The 27,787-nt window shown below is 45.9% G+C and overlaps 1 protein-coding gene across 1 annotated transcript in view; it reads right to left on the bottom strand.

Annotated features, from left to right (window-relative positions):
• Positions 1–303: 303 nt before the first annotated feature.
• Positions 304–27,787, bottom strand: part of Adamts16 (ADAM metallopeptidase with thrombospondin type 1 motif 16) — a 161,503-nt gene continuing 134,019 nt past the window's right edge. Inside the window, exons 19-23 of the mRNA XM_008834569.3 lie at positions 13,654–13,855; positions 13,322–13,516; positions 11,885–12,109; positions 2,396–2,543; positions 304–1,340 (exon numbers count right to left, since the gene is read on the bottom strand). Of these exons, the coding sequence (XP_008832791.1) occupies positions 1,225–1,340; positions 2,396–2,543; positions 11,885–12,109; positions 13,322–13,516; positions 13,654–13,855 (886 nt within the window). The 3' untranslated portion in view covers positions 304–1,224. The remainder of the gene's footprint in view (positions 1,341–2,395; positions 2,544–11,884; positions 12,110–13,321; positions 13,517–13,653; positions 13,856–27,787) is intronic.

Raw genomic sequence — 27,787 nt, 5'->3', positions numbered from 1 at the left:
GTACAGAACCACCATCACCAGTCCTATTCCATCTCTCCTACAGCTCCCTCCTCCTCTCCTGGATGACAGGGCAGAGGGCTTTCTCATATCCCAGATGCAGCCTTCCATGACATTCTAGAACCCTCACTGAGACTCATTTCCAAGAATCTTTTTCTAGCCCTCTACCTCAGATGCAAACCTCACCTCATAAAAAAAAAAATTATGATACAGTTCCAAAGCACACAATACAATATAAAATTTATTATAAAATTTCAGCAAATATAAATATCCAGGTGCCCATTCAGAAGGCCCTGGGAGGGGAGAAGCACCCATATGTCAGGGAGAGGTCTGGGGTGGGTTGGAGGCCTGCCAGGAAATCTCTCCTTTGAAGGTCATTGACCTTTGCTCTGAGCTCAAAAGCAACCAACTTATGGAATGTGATCCAAAACAAGACAACACAGAAAGCACAGCCTGGGCTTAGCACTAGAGCACACCAGCTGCTTGGCTGACAGTGGTTACCAGGGATTCCGGCTCTCCTGGGGCAGCTGGATTTCAGTGTAGCCAAGACTCTGATCCGCCACTTCAAACACAGCAAGACTAAGAAACGGATTGAAATAGGAACTCACTGTAAATAACTGGGAAAGGAGAACGTAAGTATAACAGGCTCTTCTCTGGCAGCAAGCACCTTAGCGGGAATTTCCTTTTCCATTTACATATATGCAGAGACCTAAGTCAGAATGTGGCGTCCCCAGCAGGTACCTGCTCCTGGGGCCACCGGAGCAGGAGGGGATCTGAGGGAGAGTCCAGGCGTTCTTCTGCACGACCCCTTCATGCCACAGACATTTCCTGGTAGCAGAGGTGTCTCTGAGATGGGAAGGAGGCTGGTGTGCTGGACGGAGAACATTCTGCACATTTTCCTGATCTCGTGGCCTTTTCGTCTTTTCTATGAAGCACCAGACACCTAGCGTTTAGTAAGTTCACAGACCCTCCTGTGGAAGTGTAGGAAGTTAGCCCCCAGACTCCATTTTTCTACCCAACTGGAGAACATGCACTTGGGGTACTTGTGTGGATGCAAATGTGCATCCACCTCACCCAGAAACACATGCACACAGTCCAGGTCAAAGAGCCTCACACAGTCCTCCTTGTTCCCAACTGCCTTGGCTGCATTCCGACGTGCACTGCACAGCCCCCTTGTGCTGGGCTTTCTCAATCACAGGGGCATCTTCTGTGGAAACTGGTCCTGACTCACAGGTTGGACTTGGAGCAAGTCCTGCAGCACTGCTTGCCATAGAACTTGTGGTTGCACATCCCGTGCTGAGGTACCAGGTAACACCAGTGGAAGACGTCTTTGCAGAAGGTGTCTGGAAACAAGCAAACTGCATGTTAGCCAGATGCTGACTGGATGCTAGCTGGATGCTCCTGAGGGCTCACTGGATACCACTAGCCAGCATCTCTGCCTGCTAACGAAAAGTGAACTTGTCATTGCTTTGAAGCTGCTGAAAGAGGACCACTTTCCAGGCCTGCCGTGGTGTGGTGGTGGGACTATGAGGTGACCCTTACAGGATGATGTGTTTCAACACTTGGTCCCTAGCTGGTGGAAGTGTTGTGGACCTTTAGGAGGTGGGGCCTCACCAGAAACAGGGGGCCATAAGGAGTGGGCCTTGAGGTTTTATAACCTGGCTATGCCAGGATGCAAAGGGACCAACTGTCTCCCACTCCTGCAACCATGCCTTACCCACCATAACAGACTGCCCCCTTAATCTAGAAGCCCAAAATACCTCTCCTCCCTGAAGTTGCCTTTGGTGGGGCATTTGGCCTAGAAGGGTCCCACAAGATACGTTCTTTTAGAAGACTCTTCTTACAAGGTTCCTGCAAAACTCAGAACTTCTTGTGCTAAGTAAACTGATCAAACTCCTTGTCTACACTAAATGTCAATTTTTGTCCATTACCTAGTGCTCAGGGTAAGCTCAGCCACCGGCTGTCTCCCAGCTGCATTCCATCTCAGAGGAGCCTGGGAAGGCAGGTCAGCAGTCTCCCCATGTTTGTGGGCACCAATGGATGGCTTTTAGAAACTACCAATGAATACAGGATGCTTTGTGTAATACAGGGGAAAGGTTACTTAGTAAAACTGTATTTTTAAATAACACAAATAGCATATAACAAAAATATATACAGATTGTAAACAGGTCTGCTCCTTCTGGGGTAGAATGGGGGCGGGGATCTGCTCTGCGACTATTTGACTGTCAAAATTGGAGGAGGTAAAAAGTATGTTACAGACACAGGGGCCCAGCCAGGACTCTCCAGTCAGCCCTACTTCCTGAAACCTTCTAAGGAATTGTGACAGAACTATGAACTCACCACCCTAAAGGTCCAGGTCCAGCTAGGGGCTCTAGGTCCAGCCAAGGGCTCCACTCACCTCTCTTCTCTGAAACGGGGCAGAAATGAGTGTTGCAAGCAGAGGAGGCCTCGGGTTTCTGGTGCAGGAAGCAGTCGGAGGATGGCTGACCCCCCAGCAGGCACTGCACGGTTCTCCTCTGCACACCACCCCCACAGCTGGCTGTGCACTGCAAAGCAACCCACAATGGTCACCAGGCTGTCAGGCTTTCAGCACAGGGTCAGGTCATCAATGTTCCCACTTGTCAGAGGCCAGAGCTGTACACCAGAGTAACGTTGATGAGGACGAAGATCCCTCAAGAGGCAGGTGAAGCAACTGTCAGCCATGATACAGACAGAGCGTGTGTGGTGCTGTATGGCCAAGCCCCCTGCAGAGCACCAGGAATCAGCCTATGACATGGCTGTTGTCACCTTTCTTGAACCTCAAGGGGAGACAGCCTTGGAGTGATGGGATGAGCTGAGGTGGGGAACTGATGCTGCAGCTTTAACTGAGGGCTCCTAGGATCTGCACATTGGGACACAGCATACTTGTTGAAGGCATCAGTGTACTCAACAAAAACACAGGTATCTGTGGGTTGGCCTAGGATTTCCTCAAGTTACAAGCAGTGGAAAAGAAAAAGATGTAGCTTCCATCGCCAGTAAATTACCACAGTTACCCTTCTGGCTGAAAAACAAGGAAAGCCTTCCCCACCCACATAATTTTGGTTCCCATTAAAGGTGTTTAAGAGCATAAGATGGCTGATTGATACCCAGGACCATGTGGTACTTTTCAACCCTGCAGGGCTCTGTCCTAGCTCTTGTGATCTTGGATCAGATCTTGTTCATGTAGGTGATGGTAAAGCCCTGTTCCCTTCCCTTACCCTCCCAAATATCCCTTCTGCCCAGACTCAAGGTGGCCATAACTGAAATTAACTGATGATATAACTCTTTCTAGAATGTTCTTAGGGGACTCATGGAGGCCTGATAAATACAGGTAACTGTTTCATGTGTGAGGGTACCAGGTCGCTTTCCCAGCTTAGCATGAAGGGAGAGTGTCCTTAGGAAATGTGCCTAGAATGCCTTCCTCAGTGAGGAAGCCTGAGTAGCCAGAGGCATGATGAAGCCAGACTGTTCTGGACCCCAGGGTCCAATGCCTGGGCAGCTCACAAGCTAGGAGCCCTTTCTTTGGCTTGGGTCATTTTTGTCCTAGTACCCCAAGTAGCAGTTGCATGGACAGGGGAACAGGGAATGAGCTAGACAGATCTCCTTCTTCTAACTGGCCAGGTACACACACCACAGGGACTGAGCAGGATCCATCTGATCCCAACTGTGGGCAGTGATGTCAGGATGGGAACTAGACAAAGGAACTCCGCCGGACTCATGGACGTTCACCCACCTAAGGGTGAAGGCTACACCGAATCCCGTAACTTGTGCTTGAGCAAGGCTCCTGGTGGTTCGAGTACGCTAAGAACATGAGCAGGTCAGAATACCCTCAAGAAGGTGAGGCCAGCTCTTGGCTGGAACACCCTGGTGTGTGGCAGATGTGACGCAGTGGTGTAACTTGGGTAAAGTACACCCAGGCCCTGGAGCCCGAGTCTGGAACATTTCTGAGTCTTACTCCTTTACTTCAAGACCAGTGAAAGGCACCAGTGGTTCAATTTCAATAGATCATTCTAGCAACTCGAGCAACACTGATTTCGGAACTACTAGGGTCAGGCGGGTCAGCAGAGGTTTCCCACTGTGTAGGGCATTTTCTAACATGCTGTAGATGCTCCATTCCCCTTTCTTCTTTGCTCTGAGCCTGTCACGCCTCTACTAAGCTCATGGGCCCACTGAGCACTTTTGGGGAGTGGGCAAGCAGGCCAGAGCCAGCAGTGCACAGGTCCTCACGGGGACATCCATCTCACTGATATTCACGTGCCTCTGGTCCTTCTGGCTGAACTCCTTTCTAATTAGTGGAGGAATCCTGCTCCTGCTGAGGCCGCTATACCCCAACAGCCATCAAGAGATCTCCCGTTTTTCACCACTTAGTGACTCTGCGTTCTGTCCAGTCTTACGCCATTGAAGAACAGCATCACCTACAAGGTTCACACTGGAGAACTCTGCAACTGAACTACAAACAAGCAAACCAAAAGTTTGTAAAAAAAAAAAAATCCCATAATTTAAAGCCCAAGTTTATGATTTTGTATTGGGCATCATTCTTAACTGACCTCAGCTGGCTGAGGTCTGTGGGTTAGACACCCTGATGGTTTCAAAACCATGTTTAGTTTGATGCCTTTTACTACAAATTTCCTTAATTAACAGGTATTAGTCACTCATCCCTCCTCACCAGGTATTGTTCTAGGCACTGGATTTGCAGAACACAGGCATCTCAGCCCCTGGCTTCAGAGTACTTAGGAAACTCCTACCCAAGTGTGAGCCTCAGCCCAAGAGCACTGGAAGAATCTGGGAGCTCAGCTCCACAGAATGCTGACTCTGGTACCTCTGCCTTTCTGCATCCCCACCTCTCTGCTTCCCCACCTCCCTGCATCCCTGCCCTCCCCACCTCACATCCCTACCTTCCTGCATCCCTGCCTCCCTGCCTGCATCCCCACCTCCCTGCATCCCTGCCCTCCCCACCTCACATCCCTACCTTCCTGCATCGCTGCCTCCCTGCCTGCATCCCCACCTCCCTGCATCCCTGCCCTCCCCACCTCACATCCCTACCTTCCTGCATCCCCACCTCCCTGCATCCCTGCTCTCCCCACCTCACATCCCTACCTCCCTGCCTGCATCCCCACCTCCCTGCTTCCCCATTTCAGAATCTATCCCTGATGATTCAGATGCACAGCAAGTTTGAGAATCTCTGGTCTAGAGTTTGAGAATTCTTCATGAATAAACAAACAGCAGCTCAACTTCTCAACATTTGCCTTTCTCCATATTAACTGAACAACAAGGATATTCAGCTCCAAACTTTGGGAGTATTTCAAATTGATGAAGATGGCGATACACAAGGAGAGGAAAGGAAGGGTGCTCTATTTGTTTTTCTATCCAGGAAGGGAAAATATGCAAATTATTTATTAATTATGCAAACATGGTTGCTTCGCACTTTTAGCTCTGTGTTTGGGATTCTTGTCGCCAGACCCCACCGAACAGCCAGTTCCCAGTCACAGCAGCTCAGCAAGTCAGTGTGGATGTTATCTAAGGTTTGCCTTTCTCACTACAGGCCAGCACCTACATACCCTTGATGGATACCAGGAGACACTCTGCACCTTGCTGAGGGATGATGACGTAGTTTGGTTTGGTCCACCCTTGGTGGTAAAGTACGGTGTGTGGAACAAAGGCCTCTCAGACCTCCGTAGAGCGACCCTCAGGCTGCCTACCCGACAGTGCTGGAGAACGTTTGTAATCTCTTCCTTTTCCTTCACCTACTGCTGGACTGAACATCTTCGGACTCCTCCAAATAGGCCTAAAACCACTACCAGGTGAGTCCAAGAGCTCTTGTCAAGACTTGGCCTAATTCTGGAGGTTAGATGTGAGGAGGATTCACCACAGTATCCCAAAGGATGATCCTCCCTGGGATCCAGTAGGTGGGGTCCTCTTGTGGTTCCTGGATGGGCTTATCTTCCTCAGTCTGAGCACACTTCCCTCCTGAGTGGGGAGACCACCATACTGGATCCATGATCTCTGGGAGACTTCAGGTAGCACTGTTTCTAGCCCCATCCAGCAGGCTAACTCAAGACATCCACTGAGTACTTTTTCCAAACATGGAAGTTCTTAGAAACTTCTCTTCTGCTTCTCAGACTTCAGCATACTCCTGGATCAGAAATGAGCCCCAAGTTTTAGAGATACCAACAGCTCACACACAGAAGATTCAGACACTGGGTGAATGGGAAAGGGGCTTGCTCTCCATCAGTGGTGAATCCAAATTGGTACATTTCAAAGAACAATGCCTGCTCTCAGGGACTTTCAAATTCACTTAGAGCAAGTCTGCCTTTCTGCAGTATTGGTCTTTCTGGAACGTGGAGGTCACTTGTCTCTCATAGGCACAGATATTTCAGTTGCTTAGTTCCAACATACCCATAGGTCCCTCGGAGATGATGGACTTTCAGTGCGAAGCTAATTCCTCAAACACAGAGGGCACATCCCATGTTCCTGTTAATTTTTGTCTACTTGACACAGACTGGAAGCGTCCGTGAAGAGGGACCTTCAGTTGTGGAATTTCCTTCATTAGATTGGCCTTGTCCCGCCTATGGGGCATTTTCTTCATTGCTCATTGATGTAGGAGGACCCAGTCTACTGTGGACAGTGCCATGCCTAGGCAGGTGGGCCTGGGCTATGTAAGAAAGGTAACTGAACAAGCCAGAGGGAGCAGGACGGCAAGCAGCATTCCTCTGTGGTTTCTGTGTCCGCTCCTGCTCGAGTTCCTGTCCTGACTCCCCTCGATGATGGACTATGATCAGGAGGTGTAAGCCAAATAAACCCTTTCCTCCCCAAACTGGTTTTGGTCAGTGTTTTGTCACAGCAACAGAAAAGTAACTAGGGCAAACCAGTTCCTGGGGAACCAGGGGAACCTTTCATTTCCCTTCTGTGGGGCCTCCACTGAGAGGCACCATTGCATTATTCCTTTAACATCTCCTTGTGGACTGGGGTGCTCTCCCCAAATCCGGACCTTCTGCCTGTTGTCAATTTCCTGGCTGCCCTGGAGATGGCCTGTCTTCTCAGTTCAGAATGTGACTGCACAAACCCCAATGGCCTCACCACGGCAGCTTCTGCTGCGATTATGAATGGGGGAGTATTTCTGGGCAAATCCAATTGGCTATAAACATGAACTCCACCTTTAGGAGGTGTGGACAGTGGCTTAGCCACCAACTGTACTGAGCTGGTTCTTAAGGTTTATTTTTTTAGCTGATGCACTATTGGCAACTGATCACTGCTGGGTGAGGCAGAGCTGGTCTTCTTTAAGAAGTGACACTAGACAGGCTGACCAGGCTCCAGTGAGTGGATAAACTCTCACTGAGGGACACCTGGGGACACAAACTTGACTTGATAAGGCTTAACATATATGAAAGAATGCGTGAAATCTGGTGGGTGGGCTATTGGGGGGTGCAGATGGGGGAGACGGTCTGACTATGATTAAGGTGTAGTGTATGAAATGCACTTAAACTCAATTTAAAAAGGGAATAAAGAAAATCTCATTCTAAAAACTTTATTTACTTATTTATATGTATGGTATGAGTGTTTGGCCTACATGTATGTAAGTGCACCTGTGTTGCAGAATGCCCACAGAGGCCAAAAGAAGGCACTGGATCCCCTGGAACTGGAGTTCTGGATGGGTGTTAGCTGCCTCGTGGGTGCTGGGAAGTGCACCCAGGTCCTCTACAAAAGCTGCCAGTGCTCTTAACTGTTGAGCTATCTCTCCAGCCCAGCTGAGCTGATTCTTGTTTTCCAGTGCTCTTAACTGTTGAGCTATCTCTCCAGCCCAGCTGAGCTGATTCTTGTTTTCCAGTGCTCTTAACTGTTGAGCTATCTCTCCAGCCCAGCTGAGCTGATTCTTGTTTTCCAGTGCTCTTAACTGTTGAGCTATCTCTCCAGCCCAGCTGAGCTGATTCTTGTTTTCCTGTGCTCCACTTAGAGTTTTGGAAGGTGTGAACAGGTGAGTGATCACACGTAAAGGTACAGGACAACACCCAACCTGCATCTTTGCAAGTTTGTCTGCACTCTGCAAGCCGAGGTGAGCATGTGTGTCCATGCATGAGTGTGTGCTGGTGGCACAGCATGGCAGTCTTAGTAGTACAGGGTGGAAAATTCAATGGGTCTCTTGTGACACAGATGCTGACCCCTCACAGTCCATGGACTTCCTGAGTAATCTGTGTACTGTCCTGGGGAGGAGCCCTAGTCCTTCATCGTTGAAACACTCATCTCTGTCATAGGACTGAGATAGTCTAACAGGTGATCACATTTAGGCTGTTCTCACACTCAACAGCATGGGAACCACCTGATCCTCAGTCTGCAGGTCTGAAATGATTTACATCAGTTTTAGACCCTGTCACACTATAAAATGGCATGATAAGCAAAGCTACCTGAATCAGTAGAAATCCCATGGAGCAGAGTACAGAAATGGACTTTAACTGGGATAAGGGTAAGAATGAAGCTATCTGGTAAGGGAAGGTCAGCCAGTTACACACCATTAACACCCAACAATTTCCTTCAGTTTGAGGGCAGAGTCAAGGGTACAAATGCTTACGACAAACATAGTCTGTGAGTTACTGCCTGCTCCAAAAAGGTGATGAGCTTGAAGAAGCACGAGAATCACAGTGAGTAAAACCTCAGTCAGCAAATAACAGAAAATGATACGCTGGGCAGACTAGACATTTCACATCTGTCAAAGCTGTTGAAGAGGAATGTCAAGCTTTAGAGTTATGTTTAAATTAAATATTGACAAGTCTTGTTTCACTCTAAATTTATGGCAGGCTCTCTGTGTAAGCGGTCAGGGGTGCTGGCATGGTAGCCAGAAGGTGGGGATAAGATTTATTTTAGGGACTGCCTCCTTTGTTTCTAATCCACACTTCTCATGGACATGAAGCAGCAAAATTTTGATCAAGAAATAGCCACATCCAGCTTCCTGCTCCTCTGAGCCTTGTATTACCAGAAAGACGTCTCAGAAGAATCTATGAGGACATCACCTGGGAGGGTTCATAGCCCCCTGTCCCTTTGTCTATTTTAAACAGAAAGTACTTGCAAAGGGTATATTTCCCACGTCCTCTGTTCCAGTAATTTAAATTACTTCTAAATTTGGTCTGTGCTAGTCAGCTTTCTGTCACTGTGACAAAGTACTTGGGAATCAGCTTACAGGAATATTTTTTTTGGCCGACATTTTCAGAAGTTTCAATCCACAGTTGGCTGGCTTGATTGCTATGGAGAACACACGGTTACAAGCATGTGGGAAATAAAGCTGCTCACTTCATGTTGGAGAGAAGCAGAAAGTGGAAAGGCTTGGAAACAAAGGTGCCCTTCAAGGGCATGCCTAGCAAACCACCTTCTTCCAACTAGGATGCCCCACCCAAAGTTTCCATCAGCTTCCGATAACTGATTAGACTCTGAGTTCATTGGACGAATCCGCTGATGACATCAGAGCCCTCATGATCCAATCACCTTCCCATGGCCTCACCTCTGATGCCTTGGGGACCAACCTTTCCATGCATGAGTTTAGGGGCACATTTAAAATCGTGATTCTAAACAAAACAACAGCACTGAGTTTGAAGAAACAGTCAAAAAGTGGAGCTAGAGCTGCATCTAGAGCAGCAGCTGGTGAACGGTCCCTCTCTCTCCTCCTCTACTGGTTTCTTGCAGAGCTCAGCCTGGCCCCAAAGACTCCACGGAGTCTGCAGAAATGCAGGTGTCTGGGCTTGGAAGTTATGCTTTCCCAAGTCACTGACAAATTGCTATCCCTGGACTCACACCTATAGCAAATTTTAGTTAATTTAAAAAAAACAACACGTTCCATGATAGATTAAATTGTTTCTGACAAGTGTCCATTTCTACTGGCCTTCGATGAAAAAATAATGATGATTTTGTTTTTGTTCATTCTGCTGGGTCATTTCAGTTTCGCATTCAGGCTGGGTTTAAAGACAGATAATCAGATAATTACTGGGGGTTAGCGGTGCACACGTGGGACAGAAGGACGCACAGCTAGGCTACTAGGCTTCCTGCTAGGGAAGTCCAACGGAGGGAGGCACTGTGGGGATTAGGTAAATCTGCTCCTATTGACACAGCCACGGTCCTCACTGCTGAACACAGCCCATGAGCCATGGAGGTAAGAAAGACACGGCTTTCATCCACTGACTGGTGGGCTAGGAGGAGACACAATGGGTCCAAGACACAGTCCTGCTCGTCTGAGTTCCCTGGCGCTGCTGTGAGAAATCACCACACAGGTGTGGTTGAACAGAGGCCATTCATGATTGCGTGTTCCCAAAGCCAGGAATGTGTCAGAACAGGAACAGTGACGTCGGCAAACATTGTGGAGCGCCCCCATGTGCCACCACTGCTCTGAGTGACTCATTCTTGGTGGACAAAGAAGCAGAGGTGTCCCGGTGGCAGGGAACTCCCATGAATTTGATAAATTAGAGCTTCATCTTGTGTATGTTGGTGCAAATGCCACGTGACAGGGTTGTGAAATCCTGGCTGAGGATGGAGGTGTGTTCCTGAGACTGGAAACATGAAGCTCTTGGCCATGTGTGTGGCCATTTCATTTGTGTCTTGACACCCAGAATGCTATTCACGTCGATGAGCTCTGCCTGTATCTTTGTGCTGCTATCCTGACCCCAGACAGTGAAACACCATGAGCTGCCTAGAAGCATGGTGGGTGGGGGAGTCCAGGGAGGAGTGCCCAGGGCAGGACCCACCTCTAGGATGAAAGGACAGTAACATGGTGACCATTCCCTGAGACTGCATGTGTGCGTAGGTCCTACAGAGCAGTTAGCATCTGCTCATTGCCAGCTTTGTGGGGGTAGGTGCTTAGTGCCTCCGTTTCCCCATTTGTGAGGTGGTGGTGGTAAGGTTGCCTCTCTTGAAGGACTGTAGGGAGGGGTAAGTGAGTCACTCAGAGCAGTGCTGGCACATGGGGGCTCTCTACACTGTTTGCTGACGTCACTGCTGCTGTTCTGGCACATTCCTGTGCAGCACACTGAAAGGAGAGAGGGAATGTGCAAGGGTGCATGTGAGGTGCATCCTTCTGCCTTCTTTCTGGAAAGATGGTTTTCAGTGATGGGGCCTCTGCCATGGGGAGGAAACTTCAGGGCAAATTAGAAAGAGGTCTTTTCTCTAGAAGAACTAGGGCCTGTTCTGAGGAGATGCAGCCCAGGCAGTCAGCTGGTAGGGCAGCAGTGGCTTCAGGCCTCAGCCCCTCTGGGGTCTGAGCTGATCTGGCAGGAGGGGGGAGAGGAAGAAGGAGACATGTGAGAGAGAGGTCCAGAAAGGAGGGCCTGAGAAACAGCCAGAAGCCCACAGGGACAGTAGAAACAAGAAGGGTGGACTGGCCACATCAGGCCCAGGAGAACCCTTCCTTAGAGATGACGGCAGTGGAGGAGGAGGAGGTGGGGAGGAGAGAAGCCCTGAAGAGCCTCTTCCTGGGCTACTGCCCCAGGAGTGCAGGAGCCATGGAGAAATTCCCATCTCTCTCCCATAGCCTTTGGTTAGTTATAAACTAACTGGCCCTGATTTATTCTGGGATCTCAAATTTCTTTCCATTCACACCCATCTCTGGGGATCTCTGCCCAGGTTTTACCGAGAGTATTACATTTCCTTACACTTGGTGGGATAAACATTTACGGTGATACACAGAGGTCTCATAAGGCTCAGTAACATGTGGAGACCTCAGGATACCACACCCACCCTTGAGGGGTCACCCGCATGCTGCAGAGAAGGGCCGTGAGGTCTCTGTGGGATTTAGGGAATGTGCCCACCCAGGAACCTGTCCCCTGTGTGAGTCAGCCATCAGCCCCTGGGGTGGGAAGCAGGTACGGTTACTCTGTGGACATTCAGGGCCTCCTACCTGAGACCAGGGTGAGGCGAACCAGCTGCCTCTTGGGAGGCCTGCGGCAGTGTACTGGGGGTGCTGGGGACAGGGAAACAGAACACAGGTACGTTCCAGTTCCAGGTCCGGCTTTGGCAGATGCAAGCACTTCTTGGAGGCCAGTTCTTGGTACTTCCCAGATGCATACTTTTCAGCACATTTCAGGAACCTCTCCTGGATTCCCCTTCCACAGCTCACAGTGCACTGTGCGTAAGTGAACACAGGTCTTTTAGGTGAAATCAGTCGTCAAAATGCCTCCTCATGATACCCGCTGGTCATATTCCTTCTGAAAAGGCGTTGCCTTAGGTACGGGGAGGAGTGTGGGCAGGAACAGTTAGGGGCTTTCTTCCTTGATCACTGTGGGAGGACAGAGGCATGACCCTGGGACACAGAGATCTCTCTGTGGTCTGTGCAGACAGTATACCCCTGGCTAGGCACTGATGTCATCTGAGATATAAGATTTCTGAGGCCTGGGGCTGGGGAGACATGGAAAGGGACATTCAGTGGTCAAGGGCCTGTTACTGCTCTTGTAGAGGACCCACGTTCAGTTCCCAGCACCCACATCAGCTCTCTCATAGCTACCTCTAACTCCACCTCCAGGGGTCCAACACCCCCTTCTGGACTCTGTGGGTACTGTTACACCACACAGAGACATACATAATTCAAAATAAAATAAACCGGGGGCTGGAGAGATGGCTCGGCAGTAAGAACACTGGCTGCTCCTGCAGAGGACCCGGGTTTGATTCCCAGCCCCCAAATGGAGACTAACAACTGCCTGAAACTCCGATGCCCTCTTCTGACCTCCAGGGGCCTTGCATGACAAGGGTGCACCTGCCTACATGCAAGCAATATATTCATAGACACAAAATAAAAAATAATAAAATATTAATAAAATAAAATAAATCTTTAAAAAAAGATTTCTGAGCACCCCCCGCCCCAGGCCCCTGGGCCTACTCTGGCCTAAGCTAGGCAGGAAGTAGTTAGGCACCCGAGTGAGGCCTGGGCCAACCCAACTTGTGGGAATGAGGACAGAGGTGCGTTTCTCCCTGCGATGCCATCAGCAGCACCACCTCTGGTCCCAGCCGGGAACTCTAAGAGGTCCTGTGACACCTGTGATGGCTGCCGATGGAGAAATCGGGCCTGTGTCTTTGAATGAATGCGACATCTTCCTGCTCACTGGCAATGGCTACCGGTGCTGTGGGCTCAGGGATGTCGTCATGAGGACGTGGCTATTCCTGCTCTCCCTGGACGCTGACCAAGGTCGGTGCTGATGCCAGTGGGGCAGGTGCTATTCAGCGGGGTGCCTGGCTCAGATCTAGGGACAGACCTCGGACGGTGAAGGAAGACACAGTGAAGGGAGCAGAGGTGGAGGTGGCTGGAGAGGCTGACCCCATCTGGGGGAACTGGCGGCCATACCTGGGACCAGGCAGACACCAGCCACTGCAGTTTCTTGTGCTTGGGGCAGCGCTTGAGCAAGCAGGCTTCGTGAGTCCTGGGCTTGGGCTCTGAGGTGCAGGCAGTGTCGGGCAGGAGCTCGGCTCTGGCTGAGGGGTTGGTGCTCTTGCAGGCCACCGCCCTCTTCCTCCAGCCCTTGCCGCAGGTCCGTGAGCACTGCACAAGAGAGCAAGCCAGATCTCAGCAAAGACCACAAATACTTCAGGCTGTGCTGGGGAACCAGGCCTAAGACTTGGCATATCACAGGGTGTGACCCAACTACCACCCCCTCCATCTCAGCCCCACCCACTTACCCCAGCCCAAGGCCCCGTGCTCCACGCAGGTGGGCAGCTCTGAGAGTTGCAGGCTTGGTGGCTGGAGGGCACGGGCTGCGGACACAGGCTGGCCAAGATGGGATCCTCACGGTAGTGTGTCCTCCGCGTGCACTGCACAGGTCTGCTCTGAGTTCCCCCACCACACGTTCGACTGCACAGGCTCCAGTTTCCCACAGACCAGCTAGTAGGACACAAAGAGACCCACAGTGAGGGAGGACAGTGTCTTGGCTCCAGGGGGTGAAGTGCATGTCCGATGTGGCAGAGGCCCCATAAGGCTGCCCAGATACAGCCTACACAAAAGCAGTCATTTCCACCTGCAGTTTAATGGAGAAGCCAGTTCTGCCCAGGACCCTGTCATGTGAGGTGCTGGCTTCTGTCATCCTCCATGAGAGACCTACCATTCTGTCCGCAGCCCTGACTTCTGGTTCCTCTGTACTTGGAAATAACCCACTTTAGAGCAGTATCTCTCATTTCTGTTTAAGTTCTGTTTACTAGAAAACTTCAATCATATCCAAAATAAAAGACCTACCCACTTACCCAGCCTCAATAGTTATCAACATATATGTGACTTATGTAACATTTGTATGCAAATTTCAGGTATAGATATTTCTTTTTTAAAACAAGATTTCTATTTATTTTTTTAACAGAGCATAGGGTAGGGGTTTATTTACTGAGGAGTGGGCGCCTCACATTTACGGCTGCAAGGTGAAGTCCACACTCAAATACTGATCCTGTGACCTCCCAACAGCCCCACGAAATGATGAGAGCAGTGTCTCTTGGTGTTCTCGGCTTATATATCCTTTGCCCCTTCCCCACACGCAGCTAAAGTCAACTGATTGGGTGGGAGGGGTAACTGACTTCCCCCTGGACTCCTTGATGAGCTTGGATAGGAGTTGTGACTATAGCTTGCTGGCATAGTGGTTGAAGGACATTTCCAGTTAACACTCCACCCCTTCCTCTGGCTCTTACATTCTTTCTGCCAACCTTCCACAAAAGTCCCTGAGCATCGGAGGGGGTGATAAGTGTGGGATGATGTTCCTCCTATTGTCGTAAGGCACTGAATTTCCAGGTCTCCAGATGCAGATATTTCAATGTGCACCTTGGAAGTATCCAAATTGTTTTCTTTTTTTCTCTTTTCTTTCCCCTTCTCTCTCTCTCCCTCCCTCTCTCTCTCTCTCCCTCTCTTTCTTTCTTTCTTGAGTCCTTCCTTTATTTTTTCACAACAAATGTAACTACAATACCAAAATGATATCCAACACCCATATACATATGAACATCATAATTGGACTCAATGGGTCATTGGAATTCTAAAAAGACATGAAGTTGGGAGAGGGATGTGGGGTGGACCTAGGAGGAGTTGGAGGGGGACAGAGGGTTGGTTATGATCAAAGTATAATGTATGCATGCATGAAATTCTAAAAAATAAATTAAAATAAATTTAAAAAACAACACCAAAGGTATTTTTTTATCTTTTTGAGATTGGGTCTTCTTGTAGCCCCAGCTCTCCTGGAACTCCCTATGTAGACCAGGCTGGCTTTGATCTCACAGAGACCTATTTGCCTGCCTCTGCTTCCTAAGTGTTGAGTTTAAAGGTGTGCATCACCACACCTGGCTCAAGACTAAGAGCACCCAGATCCTGCCTCCATGTGGTGAAGGAAGCCTGAGTGTACCTGACTGGAACCTGAATTGGGCTTCTGTGGGTACTCCTGAATAGCTGATCTGAAGCCATCAGTTCCCTCCAAATTAAACCTGAGAGAACCTGAACCCTGTACCAACCAGCTTTACATAACCAATAAAGAAAGGATCTAGGCACCCAGATAATACAAACAGAAGCATACTTCAACTTAATTCTCATATCAGAATCATAAACAACAAAAAAACTTCACATGCCAAAATCACAACGAAAGAATAATAAAATGGAAAGCCAAAACACTATGTCCCCACCAAACTCCACCAATTCTGTAGAAGAGTTCTACAAGGAGAAAGCCCTAGAGATAACCCAGGACACAGAATTTAAAAGAAGAGTCATAAACATGATCAAGGAAGTCAACGAATTGAAAGAACACACGAACAAACAAATCAAAGAACTAAAAGAAGACAGGGATGAACTTCTGAATGATTCAGAAAAGAGATAGAAACAGTGAAGAAAACTCAAGCAGAAATGAAGAACGAAGTGCAAAACTCAATAAGCCAACTTGAAACAACAGGGGAAAGCTTCACCACTAGAATGAATGAAATGGAAAACAGAATATCAACACTGGAGGATAAAGTTGAAGAATTGGACCACTCAAACAAAGATTGTGGAAAATTTAAAAACACAGGAATGGAATATGCAAGAGATGTGGGACACCATGAAAAGACCAAATCTATGGATCAGAGGGATAGAGGAAGGAGAAGAATTTCAGGTTAATGGTGTTGACCAGGATTGTAGAAGAGAATTTCCTGAAATTAAGGAAAGACATCCCCATACAAATACAGGAAACACACAGAACACCAAATAGACAGGATCAGAAAAGAAACTCCCCATGACACATCATAGTAGAAACACTAAAAATAAAGAATAAAGAGAGAATACTGAAAGCAGCAAAAGAAAAACAAGTCACATACAAAGGAAAGCCCATCAGAATTTCAGCTGACTTATCAACGCTAACTATAAAAGCCAGAAGAGCCTGGACCAAGGTATTTCCATTTATACATGACAATAGATGTCAGCCCAGAATACTTTACCCAACAAAAATGTCTGTTATAGTTGAGGGAGAAAGAAGAATCTTCCATGACATGAAAAGCCTAAAAGAATTCATGTCCACAAAACTAGCCCTTCAAAGAATACAGGAAGCAATATAGAGAGCAGAGAGAGAAACAACTATACCCTAGGGGCAACAAAAGAAAATAAACAAAGATATAATCTAGGAAACACAAAATTACACAGATAACACAAATAGCAATTAAAATAACGGCAACCAATACACATCTTTCAATAATAACCTTAAATATCAATGGACTGAACTCCCCAGTCGGAAGACACAGGCTAACTGAATGGATTAAGAAACAAAATCCATCTCTTTGCTGTCTGCAAGAAACCCATCTCACCTTCAAGGACAGGCACTACCTTAAGGTAAAAGGATGGAAAAGAATAGTCCAAGCAAATGGCACTAAGAAACAAGCAGGGGTTGCAATTCTAATGTCTGACAAAACAGACTTCAAAGTAAAACTAATCAGAAGAGATAAGGAGGGTCACTTCATTCTGATCAAAGGAACAGTTAACCAAGAAGATACTATAATACTTAAAATATATGCACCAAACTCTAATAAAATTCATAAAAACAACACTACAGGACTTTAAGACACAGATTAATCCCAACTCAGTAATAGTAGGGGATTTCAATACCCCACTGTCTCTACCAGACAGGTCAATTGGACAAAGAATAAACAGAGATACGTCTGAATTAAATAATACCATACATCAAATGGACCTAACAGACATCTTTTGAATATTTCACCCAAGTACCAAAGAATACACTTTCTACTCAGCACCCCATGGAACTTTTCAAAAATTGACCACGTGCTGGGCCACAAAACTCAACAAATACAAAAAAAAATTGAAATAATCCCATGCATTCTATCAGACTACAATGCAATAAAGCTCAAAATCAACACTGGACAAAGCCCTAGTCACTACATGAACTCGTGGTGATTGAACAACACACTGCTAAACAACGAACAGGTCAAAGGAGAAATTAAGAAAGAAATAAAAGTATTCCTGGAATTCAACGATAAGGAAAATACAACACAACACAACCTCTGGGACATTTTAAAAGCAGTCCTAAGAGGGAAGTTTATATCTCTAAGTGCCTATATTAAAAAATTAGAAAGAGCTCAAATAAATGACCTAACACTGCAACTCAAGACACTGGAAAGGCAAGAACAAATGAAACCCAAACCCAGCAGAAGAGAACAAATAACAAAATCAGAGCAGAAATTAATGAAATAGAAACAAAGAAAACAATACAAAGAATCAATGAATCTAAGAGCTGGTTCTTTGAAAAGCTAAACAAGATAGACAGACCCTTAGTCCAGTTAACCAAAAGAAAGAAAGAGCAAATCCAAATCAACAAAATCAAAGATGAAAGGGGAAACATCACAACAGACACCCGAAAGATCCAGACCATTATAAGGGAATATTTAAAAAAACCTATATGCTACTAAATTTGAAAACCTAAAAGAAATGGATGAATGTCTAAAATCATGGGAACCACCAAGGTTAAACCAAGAAGAGATCAACAGTTTAAACAAACCCATAACATACGAGGAAATTGAAACAGTAATGCAAAACATCCCAACTAAAAAAAGCCCAGGCCCAGATGGATTTACAGAAGAATTCTACCAGATATTTAAAGAAAACTTCCAACCAATACTACTTAAATTATTCAAAAAGATGGAAACAGAGTGAGAACTCCCAAATTCCTTCTATGAAGTCCACATCACTGTAATACCCAAACCGGGAAAAGACACAACCAAAAAAGAAAACTATAGACCCATATCCTTAATGAACATAGATGCGAAAGTTCTCAAGAAACTACTTGCAAACTGCATACAGACACACATCAAAAAGATCATCCACCATGATCAAGTTGGCTTTATCCCAGAGATGCAGGGATGGTTCAGTATACGTAAGTTGATGAACGTCATTAATCATATAAATGGGCTCAAAGACAAGAACCACATGGTCATCTCAACAGATGCAGAGAAGGCCTTTGACAAAATTCAACATGGATTTATGTTCAAAGTCCTAGAGGGAACTGGACTGGAGGGAACATACCTCAACATAATTAAAGCCGTATATAACCAACTCACAGCCAACATCATTCTAATGGAGAAAAACTGGAAGCATTCCCATTGAAATGTGGAACCAGACAAGGATGCCCACTATCTCCACTCCTTTTCAGCATAGTGCTTGAAACTCTGGCTAGAGCAATAAGACAGGAGGAAATTAAAGGAAAAGAAGAGGTCAAACTATCACTTTTTGCAGATGACATGATACTATACCTAAGAGATCCCAAAAGTTCTACCAGAAAACTCCCAGAATGGATCAACATTTTCAGTATAGTGGCAGGTTATAAAATCAGTCTACAAAAACAAGTAGCCTTTCTATATACCAATAACAAGCACTTGGAGAAAGAATACAGGGAAATGCTCCCATTCACAATAGCTACAAAAAAATGAAATATCTTGTAATAAATCTGAACAAACACACCAAAGATCTCTACAATGAAAATTTTAAATCATTAAAGAATGAGATCGAGGAAGACATCAGAAGATGGAAGGACCTCCCATGCTCACGGATTGGAAGAACTAATATTGTGAAAATTACCATCCTACCAAAAGCCATTTATAGATTCAATGCAATCCCAATCAAAATCCCCATGACAAACTTCAGAGAATTAGAAAAAAAAAAACACCCTTAAATTCAAATGGAAGCACAAAAGACCATGGATAGCCAAACCAACCCTGAGCACAAAGAGCAGCACTGGGGGGATTACTATACCAGGTCTCAAAGTATACTACAGAGCTATAGTCATAAAAACAGCATGGTACTGGCACAAAAATAGACACATAGATCAATGGAACATCATTGAAGATCCAAACCCGAGTACACACAATTTCAGCCACCTGATATTTGACAAAGGTGCCAAGAACACACAATGGAGAGAAGACAGCATCTTCAACAAATGGTGCTGGTAGTATAGCTCTCCACCTGTAGAAGAATGAAACTAGGTCCTTATCTTTTGCCTTGCACAAAAGTCAACTCCAAATGGATCAAAGACCTCAGTGTGAAACTGGAAACCCTGAAACTATTAGAAGAAAATATTGGGAGTAACTTACAAGATATAGGTGTAGGAAAGGATTTTGTAAATCAGACAAAAGTTGCTTAGGGATTAAGGTCAGCAACCAACAAGTAGGACCTCATTAAATTAAAAAGCTTCTGTAAAGCAAAAGAAACAATCAAAAAAATGAAGAGAAAAACCACAGAATGGGAAAAAATCTTCATCAGTGACATATCTGACAGAGGTTTAACATCCAGAATATATAAAGAACTCAAAAAACAAAGAATTGAGAAACCAAATGACCCACTGAAAAGATGGGCTGAAGATCTAAACGGAAAGTTCTCAAAGGAAGAAATAAAGATGACTAAGAAATACCTCAAAAAATGTTCAACATCATTAGGGAAATGGGAAATGAAAATTAAAACCACCTTTCATCTTACCCCAGTCAGAATGGCTAAGATCAAGAGAACAAATGACACCAAATGCTGGAGAGGATGTGGGGAAAGGGGAACGCTCCTTCACTGTTGGTGGGAATGCAATCTGGTGCAACCACTATGGAAAACAGTGTGGAGAACTCTTAAAAAAAACTAAAAATGAACCTACCATTTGACCCAGTTATACCACTCCTTGGCATACACCCAAAGACTCATCCTATTGTAGAGACAGTTGTACAACTATGTTTGTTGCTGCTCTTTTCACACTAGCTAAGAGATGGAAGCAACCCTCAACTGATGAGTGGTTAACAAAAATGTGGTATATTTACACACTTGAGTTCTATTCAGCAGTAAGAAAGATGAAATAATGAAACTTGTAGGTAAATGGATGGATCTAGAAACTGTTATACTAAGTGAAGTAACACAGACTCAGAAAAACAAATGATGTATGTTCTCCCTTATATGTGGATCCTAGCACATAATCTTTTTAAAGTCCAGGTCCTTTTAATAAGATGATGTTATACAGCAGTACCTTTTGCATGAAATAACTACCATCCTCACGACTTTAGCTGAGCCTGATAGTTAAACATTGTCACAATCAGGCTTGTTGATGGCTGTGCTCATTCATTAAAGGAGGACCAAGCAGGATCATTGGACCTCACTGCATTATCCAGCCACTCTTCCCAGCCAACTGAATGTAATTTAACCCTAATCATACATGGCCTCCTGGATTTGGGGAGGGCTAAAGTATACAATCTGGGGAAGGCTAGGAAGAGAAGACATGACCCATGCTGGGTAAAGGCTTTCCAGTGTGCAGATCTTCAGGTCATACATACACCTCAGCAACCCCTCAGATATCTCGTAAGTAAGCTCAATAAATTCATTGGTTCCCCAGTAAAACTTTAATGAAACATTGGCTCGTCACTAAAACCTTGAAAGGGAATAAGCATTGCTTAGCATCCTCAGGAAAAGGCTTCTCACAACAGATGGAAATTTATTTAATGCTATTATGTCTCATAATTATTAAAAAAAAAAGAACAAGAATGTAAAAGATGTTAAAAGGATATGGGAATGGAGATATTTTCCAAAATAGAAAAAATGAGAAGGTCTAAGCAAGTGATGAAGGTTTGTTATGATATATAAAGGATGAGACAAAAATAATATACACATAATCTTAAAATGTCTATGGTCATAATTTAGTCAACTAGTTTAAGGAACAAAACATATATCTAGTCAAAGTTTATCTGAGAATATTTGTTTTTTTACCCAAGCCTTATCTACATAGCACAGACTGGGGGAACTAACCTTCTTGGATGTTTAACAACTATAGTCTGAGGCCTATACTAATGTGGTCAGAGGGACTTAAAGGACAGTTTTTGCCCCTTGCCCTCCAAGGTCGACTAAGTTCCAGGGGACTATGGAACATCTCTCAAAACGTCCTGTAACTGTGGTGAGTCATCTGTCCTCTTGTTCAGGGAGGCCATGGAGGTCCCATGAGATGGAGTTGAACCAGTGTCCAGTCTACAAAGAGTGGGGTCAACTCAGAGGAAACATCTCATTCATGCTTCCATGTGAAGACAGACATGGTCAAGCAGGACCTTTGACTTATCATCACATAGATGGAACTGGTAAAAGAAAGGAGCCAGGAGTTCCTCCCCTGGAAAAGAGATCCTCAAATGACCTTAAGTGTAAAAATAAATTGATTTATTTGGGCTAACTGTATGATATTAAGCACCCAAAAGGAAAGTATAACCAAAGAGTAAAATCATCGGTATATTTAAGCGTTCAAAGGATTACACTTCCAGATGTTAGGCTCAAGTCTATATAAAAAGTTATTTAGACAATTATTTCTCATTGATGATTTTATTCCTAACCAGAAAGTGCTGCTCAGGTGTAAGACTTCAAATCTTGGTCTGCAATACTGTAGTGCCCACCTGGAGCTAAGGGAGACAACCAGCTATTGTTCTAAAATGATGGATAAATTTGTTTTCTCCCCCTATCTAGAAGCCTTTGAGAGGGAACTGACACTGATTCTAACCACTCCAACAGCTATCAAAATACCTGAAAGCAAATCCTGAATGCATCACTCTAGAGTCCAGCCTTGGAAGACAAAAGAAAAATGAGGAGGAACTCAATACAGGGATGCTTTTGGAAGCCCTTGTCAAGAAATTCCAATGTAGTCTCATATGAACACTTGAAAATTGCCCTGTTCTGACTTTTTCTAGTTCCCTGTCTAGAACTTGTAATGCTAATTACTCATGCCTTTACTTCTCCTTCACATCTCCTATTCATGATTCAAGGACTTTCTTTTCCCCTTAGAGATAAGAGTTATGCAATCTGGGAGTCTTTTAGATAGACCCACTGAAGGGGTACTCCAATTGCCTCACCCTGAGTCCCTGTTCAGATTGGAAGAAGCCAGAGCTGTCTGTGTCCTGATTCCCTATTGGCAATTTGGGTAACCCCTTCAGAGGATGGTGTGATAAGAACAGGAGGTAGGAATTGTCTAGGCAGTTAGGGTAAAAAGACCCCAAAGGAAAGTAGCTGGTTTCTTGGCTAAAACTCACAATGTTCTTTCGCCTCTTAGCAACCTACTTCATTTCAAAGGCCAAAAATGTTGAAACTATTTGGGAGCTTTTATCTAATCCTTAAAAGATTTTAGGGTTACTCTTCAGAAGGGGGAATGTTAGAGTAGCCAAAAGCCCCATAAAAATAAATCAAAGAGGAAGAAAAGAGTACATGAAGTTATCAGAAAGAAAGTGATGGGGAGATATGGGAGGAGTTGGCGGGGAGGAAGTAGGCATGGATTTGATCAAAACACCTTATATGCATGTATGAAATTCTCAATTAATTATTTATTTTAAAAAATTCAACATCTTGGGGCTGGAGAACGGGGTCAGCACTTTAGAGTGCTGGTTGCTCTTGCGGAGGACTTCGGTTTGGTTCCCAGCACACACATGGCAGCTAATAATCATCAGTAATTCCAGTTTCAGGGGATCTGATATCCTACTCTGGCTTCTGTAGGTATTGCACATATGTAGTGCCCCTCCTTACATGCAGGCAAAATACTCACACACACATAAGAAAAATAAATTTAAAAATTCAGTATCTAAATTCAACATTTTTCCTATATTGCAAAGGCTTTTAAAACATATTTTCAATGTCTGACACTTCACAACATGGACCAAAGTACAACATAGGTAACACAGGAAGAGACCTGGGGCTCTGAGCTCTGCAAGACACGAGGGCGGCCCCGGCTGCCCTGGTCCGCGAGCTCCTTGCTTTCCGCATTTCTAAACAGGATGGGCCCAAACAATCTTAGAACCAAGTTCTGCACGCTTGTTTTTGGTTATTTAACTAATTGACTAATTAATTAGTATGCATCTGGGAGGGGCACATGTGGAGGTCGAAGCAGTTCTACCTTCCACTGTCTTGAGGGTACTGAGGCAGGGTCTGTCTTTTTTCTGTCACTGTCCTACATACTCCAGACTGGCTGGCCCTTGAGCTTCCGGGCGATTCTCCTGCCTCTGCCTCCCATCTCCTGTGGTGCTGGGATGACATATGCATTCCACCACATTCCACATTTTTATGTGGGCTTTGGGCTTGAGCTCAGGTCGTCCGGCTTGTGAGTGCTTTTACTCGTTGACACATTACATCGGCCCAATTTTGGACTCCTTTGACAGTCTTGAGACTAAGATGGCAGACCTGGAAGGAGAGGACGCTGGTGGCCTTTCCTGGGAGGGAAAGGGAGGCATTTACTCAGAAGTGCTGAACGCTTTGAACTCAGTTGTGTGGATACTTGTGCTTGTTTTGTTTGGAGAAGTCTTGTGCTGTTCCCCAGTTTGGGTCCGAAAAGATTCCATTATGCTTTGAAGAAAATTGTGAAGAGTTGCAATGTAAATTTTGATACACGTAAAAAGAAAATACAGGAGGGTGACAGGAACTGAACCTGCATCAGCTGCGGGGACACTTCAGATTCTTAGTATCAGCAAGATGACTTTTTTATTATGTCAGACAGACAACTGGCAAGCTCTCTCCTGGAGCGGCTGGCTGGAGTCTGGCCTTGTCTGCGATGACCCTGAATTTGGATCCTCTTGGTTGTGCTCTGGTCTGGCCACTGCTGTGTGACGTCACTTTTATGTGCTCTCCTGTTTCTTACACTTGCTCTCAGCCCAGCAGCCTTATAAATGGTTATTGGTGTCCACACTGGGACTATGAAACATCTTGGCTGCTCACAGGCTTTGCACACCTCCTCCCTAAGCCCTGTCTCCACCATCTTAAGCTGCACCACGTGGGTCGATCTTTCTCTCCTTCCCTCCCCTAACTGCAGGTCATTGAGAAAGCCTCCTGAATGGAGATCATTCCGATTGCATCTGGAAGTACCAAGCATCTGTTTTGCTTCACAAACAGGGGAAATGCCTTCATTTCAGCTTATGTAAAGAGCTACAGTTCCTACCACATCTCTGCAGCTGTTGAGGGGCCCCTAGGCGGGATGTGCCATGGTCAGCGGTCGACCAGGGACCACAGCAGTAAGTCCTTTGTTTTAGTTTGCCGAAATCTACCAGTGGGAACAAAGGGGCAGTCAGTCAGGGTTAGAGGCAGGACATGGATCCCCTCAGCCGCCGCCCTCTGTGGGTCCCGTCTACTATGGAGGCAGAGGCTCACCTGTGTGGAACTCAGCACTCCTGGACTGGGAACAGTGGAGGGAGTAACTGCTTTCCTCAGGGTTTGGGTTGTATTTGCCAGGATCATTTGTTCTATATTAAGTATCGATACTGATCAACAGTTGTTAAATTTGGATCTGGAGCATTCCCCAGAGTCTGGTGTGTTGAAGGCTTGGTCTGTCTCTTGGTGCTATTCTGTCCTAGAAGAACCTTTAGGAAGTGGGGCAGGGCGTCACCACTGGGGGCATGCCCTAGAAACAGCTGTTGGGACTTCAGCCCTTCCTGCCTTTCTTATTTACTTCCTGGTGAGCAGCTTCTCCACTACACACTCCTGCAACGCTTCAACACAAACCCAAAGCAGCAGTACCGTTATCTGCAGACAGAAACCTCCAGAGCCAGATTAAGTTTATCCTCTTTTTCATCTCTTCACCTGGAGCATTTGTTACAGTAACAGAAAGCTGACTGACACATCAGTTACTCCATGTTTCTCAGTGACATGACTGCTCCATTCGTTTTGAAACATAGCAGTAACATTTTGATTTTGTCTTTTTGTCTGTTGACCCTGTTGGATGTTCAAGGTCAGACATTCTGTGTTGTTTTTTCAGGGCCAACTCTAAACGGATGCTTTAAGCTCAGTAACAGAGGAATGATGATGAGGCAGAGCCTGGTCTTGACATACACGCATGTAAGGAGCTGTGAAGAAAGCGAGGTACTCATGGCCAGACCTTGTCCGAGAGGTGGGGGTACGGGGAGCGGTAAGAGGTTAGAAGGTCCTGGTTTAGCCTGTGCTGTCAGGTGAGTCTCCCACATCCCTGTAGACACGCCTTTACCTGCTCTCACATGTAATAGCGTCTTGTGCCCACACTCAGGTTCCTTATGATTTAGACCATCAGATCATTTTCTTAAAGAGCTGTGATGACCCCTGTGGATGCCCCAAACACTCACACACCAGCACTCAGCAGCCTTGGGGTTCCAGCTGCTTCTGTGGTCTGACAGACGGTGCTAGCTGAGCTTTGATGCCACACAAGCCACATTTTAACAAGAGAAACTGCAGCGTTTCACATATGTAAGCCATTTGAGATGCACCACACTTTTAAATGAAATGTTTTAAATATTACAATTCTCATTCAGCAGTAAACATATGCCACTTTGAAGAAACATGCCTTTCCCACAGTGAAAAAAAAGTAACAAGTTAACTTAGAGCATAGGCAGGCTATAAGCAGGCTGGGGTCAGAGGAAGTCAGGAGGATGGGGAAGGACGCAGGCAGCTGATGGGAACTAGGACTGACTTGTGTCAAAGGACAAACAAGTTCCAAGGTAAAAGCCCAGCTCAGTAGGAGCTTGATCTTGGTAACTAAATGTGCATGTCAGAGCGGCAGAGCCGGGCTTGGTGACAAGGTCACACTCCCCATGTACTTGCTGACTTCTTGAGCAATGTACTCAGAACCTCTGGATCTTTCCAGCAAGCCCTAGAGCCTCAGAAATCATAGCAACATGGCCAGTGTACACTCCAACCTCCTCTACCACAAGTGTTTACATGTAGGTACTGGACAGACACTGCCCAGAAGCTCAGGGCTTTCTGCCTCCTGTGATGCATCCTTCTAGCAGTTACTGCAGGGTCTAGCCTGCTCTCCAGGTCAGAACAGAAAGCCTACTCCTGATTGGCTGGCAGGGAGGAGGCTGGGCACTAGGCGCTTGCGGCACCTTGAGGCTTGCTACTTAGCACTTAGCTCGCCCTTTCGGCCTCAGAAAGTCAGCACACTGTTTTTGTTTGTGGAACTGAAGGAAAGATTTCTAATGAGCCAGATACAGATATGGGATTGTTTTCATATCTAGATGCAGGATTTTTCTACTGAAGCACATTAAGCTAGACCATCAAAATTTTCCTCCAAAGGACCCACCGTGGCATTCATTTTATGAACTGCGAGAAGCCAAAGGCTTATAAAGCTTCACTAACCTGAGGCCAGCATGGTGTTTTAACCAGGATTTCCTGTCTCAGTGTTCTGCCATCACATCTTATCTCAGAAATCATCAGTGAGAACTCCAGTGAGAGCTTCATTTATATGGGCAGAGATAATGAATTGGAATTACTAGAGACACTCAGACAATACGCTGACCTCAGAAAGCCCCATTTCGTCAAAGCTCCTCCATCTGAGCGACTTCTCCGTGTAGAACGCTGGGCTGTGGCTGGCTGTTTGTTTAAGCAAAATCTTCTCATAAACTTTAAGAGGGACTTGTTGGCTCCTAAATGGAGCCAGAGCTATGGATGCCGGGGAGGCTATCCTTCACACAGTTTCCACTAAGACAGGGAAGGGAATGATGTGTTTGAGCTGGGCAGGACATCGGAAGTGACCTGTGTTTCCCAGCCTTTTCTCTGGGAAAACTTAGCCCAAGATGCCAGGTAGCGGAAGAGTGAGTGAGAGGAAACAGGAGGGGCAGAGAGCATAGTGCCTGCCCTGTCCGCAGTACACAGGGTCCACACTGATCCTTGTCCTAGTGGGGAGAATGAGATGAGCTCTGTGTTCAAATTTCAGCTTTGGGAGGGTGGCTCCCTCTGGCCTCTCTTCTGTTTCCCAACCACTGAGGCAGCGTGCTCGCAATGCAAACAGCCTTGCTAAAGACTCTTAGACTGCACATACCACACGTAGGTAGGTAAACAAACCACCTGGACCAGATGAGCAGTGAAGCTGGGTGTTGACAAGAGGCCAGTCCCCACATAGCACCAGGCTCAGCATCTGAAATCCATTTCAATGTCAAGGACGGGACGATGGGGCTAGGTGGACTCTTTTGAACTTCAGAGAGTTGATTTTGAGGCTTGCAAGCATTGATTGATTCATTCCTGGACTCTCTGTGGCACATGAATTACAAATCTGATGGGCTTGCTGTTGAGATCAGCAAGCTACTCCATATTTTATGAAATGGGGGCTTTCAAGCTGTGTCTTATCCGTGTGACTCCATTTCACAAGTAACATTTGTCTTCATTCTAAGTGCAAACACGGAGGCAGATCACACTGCATCTTGCTATGCAGTAGACACCACCTGTCCAGCACCACCCATGAGGCACAGATTGATAAGTAACTTAATTATAAGAATAAAAAAAATATGATTTATTTTAGAAAAAGTTACCTGGACTGCTGAAAAGAATGTATATGCCACAGCCGTTGGATGAAATATGCTATAAACATTTATTAAA

Source organism: Nannospalax galili, unplaced genomic scaffold (assembly GCF_000622305.1).
Source record: "Nannospalax galili isolate Female #2095 unplaced genomic scaffold, S.galili_v1.0 scaffold197, whole genome shotgun sequence".
NCBI classification, from domain to species: Eukaryota; Metazoa; Chordata; class Mammalia; order Rodentia; family Spalacidae; genus Nannospalax; species Nannospalax galili.
Note: the sequence above shows the minus strand (reverse complement) of the source record. Positions and strands in the feature narration are given on the sequence as shown.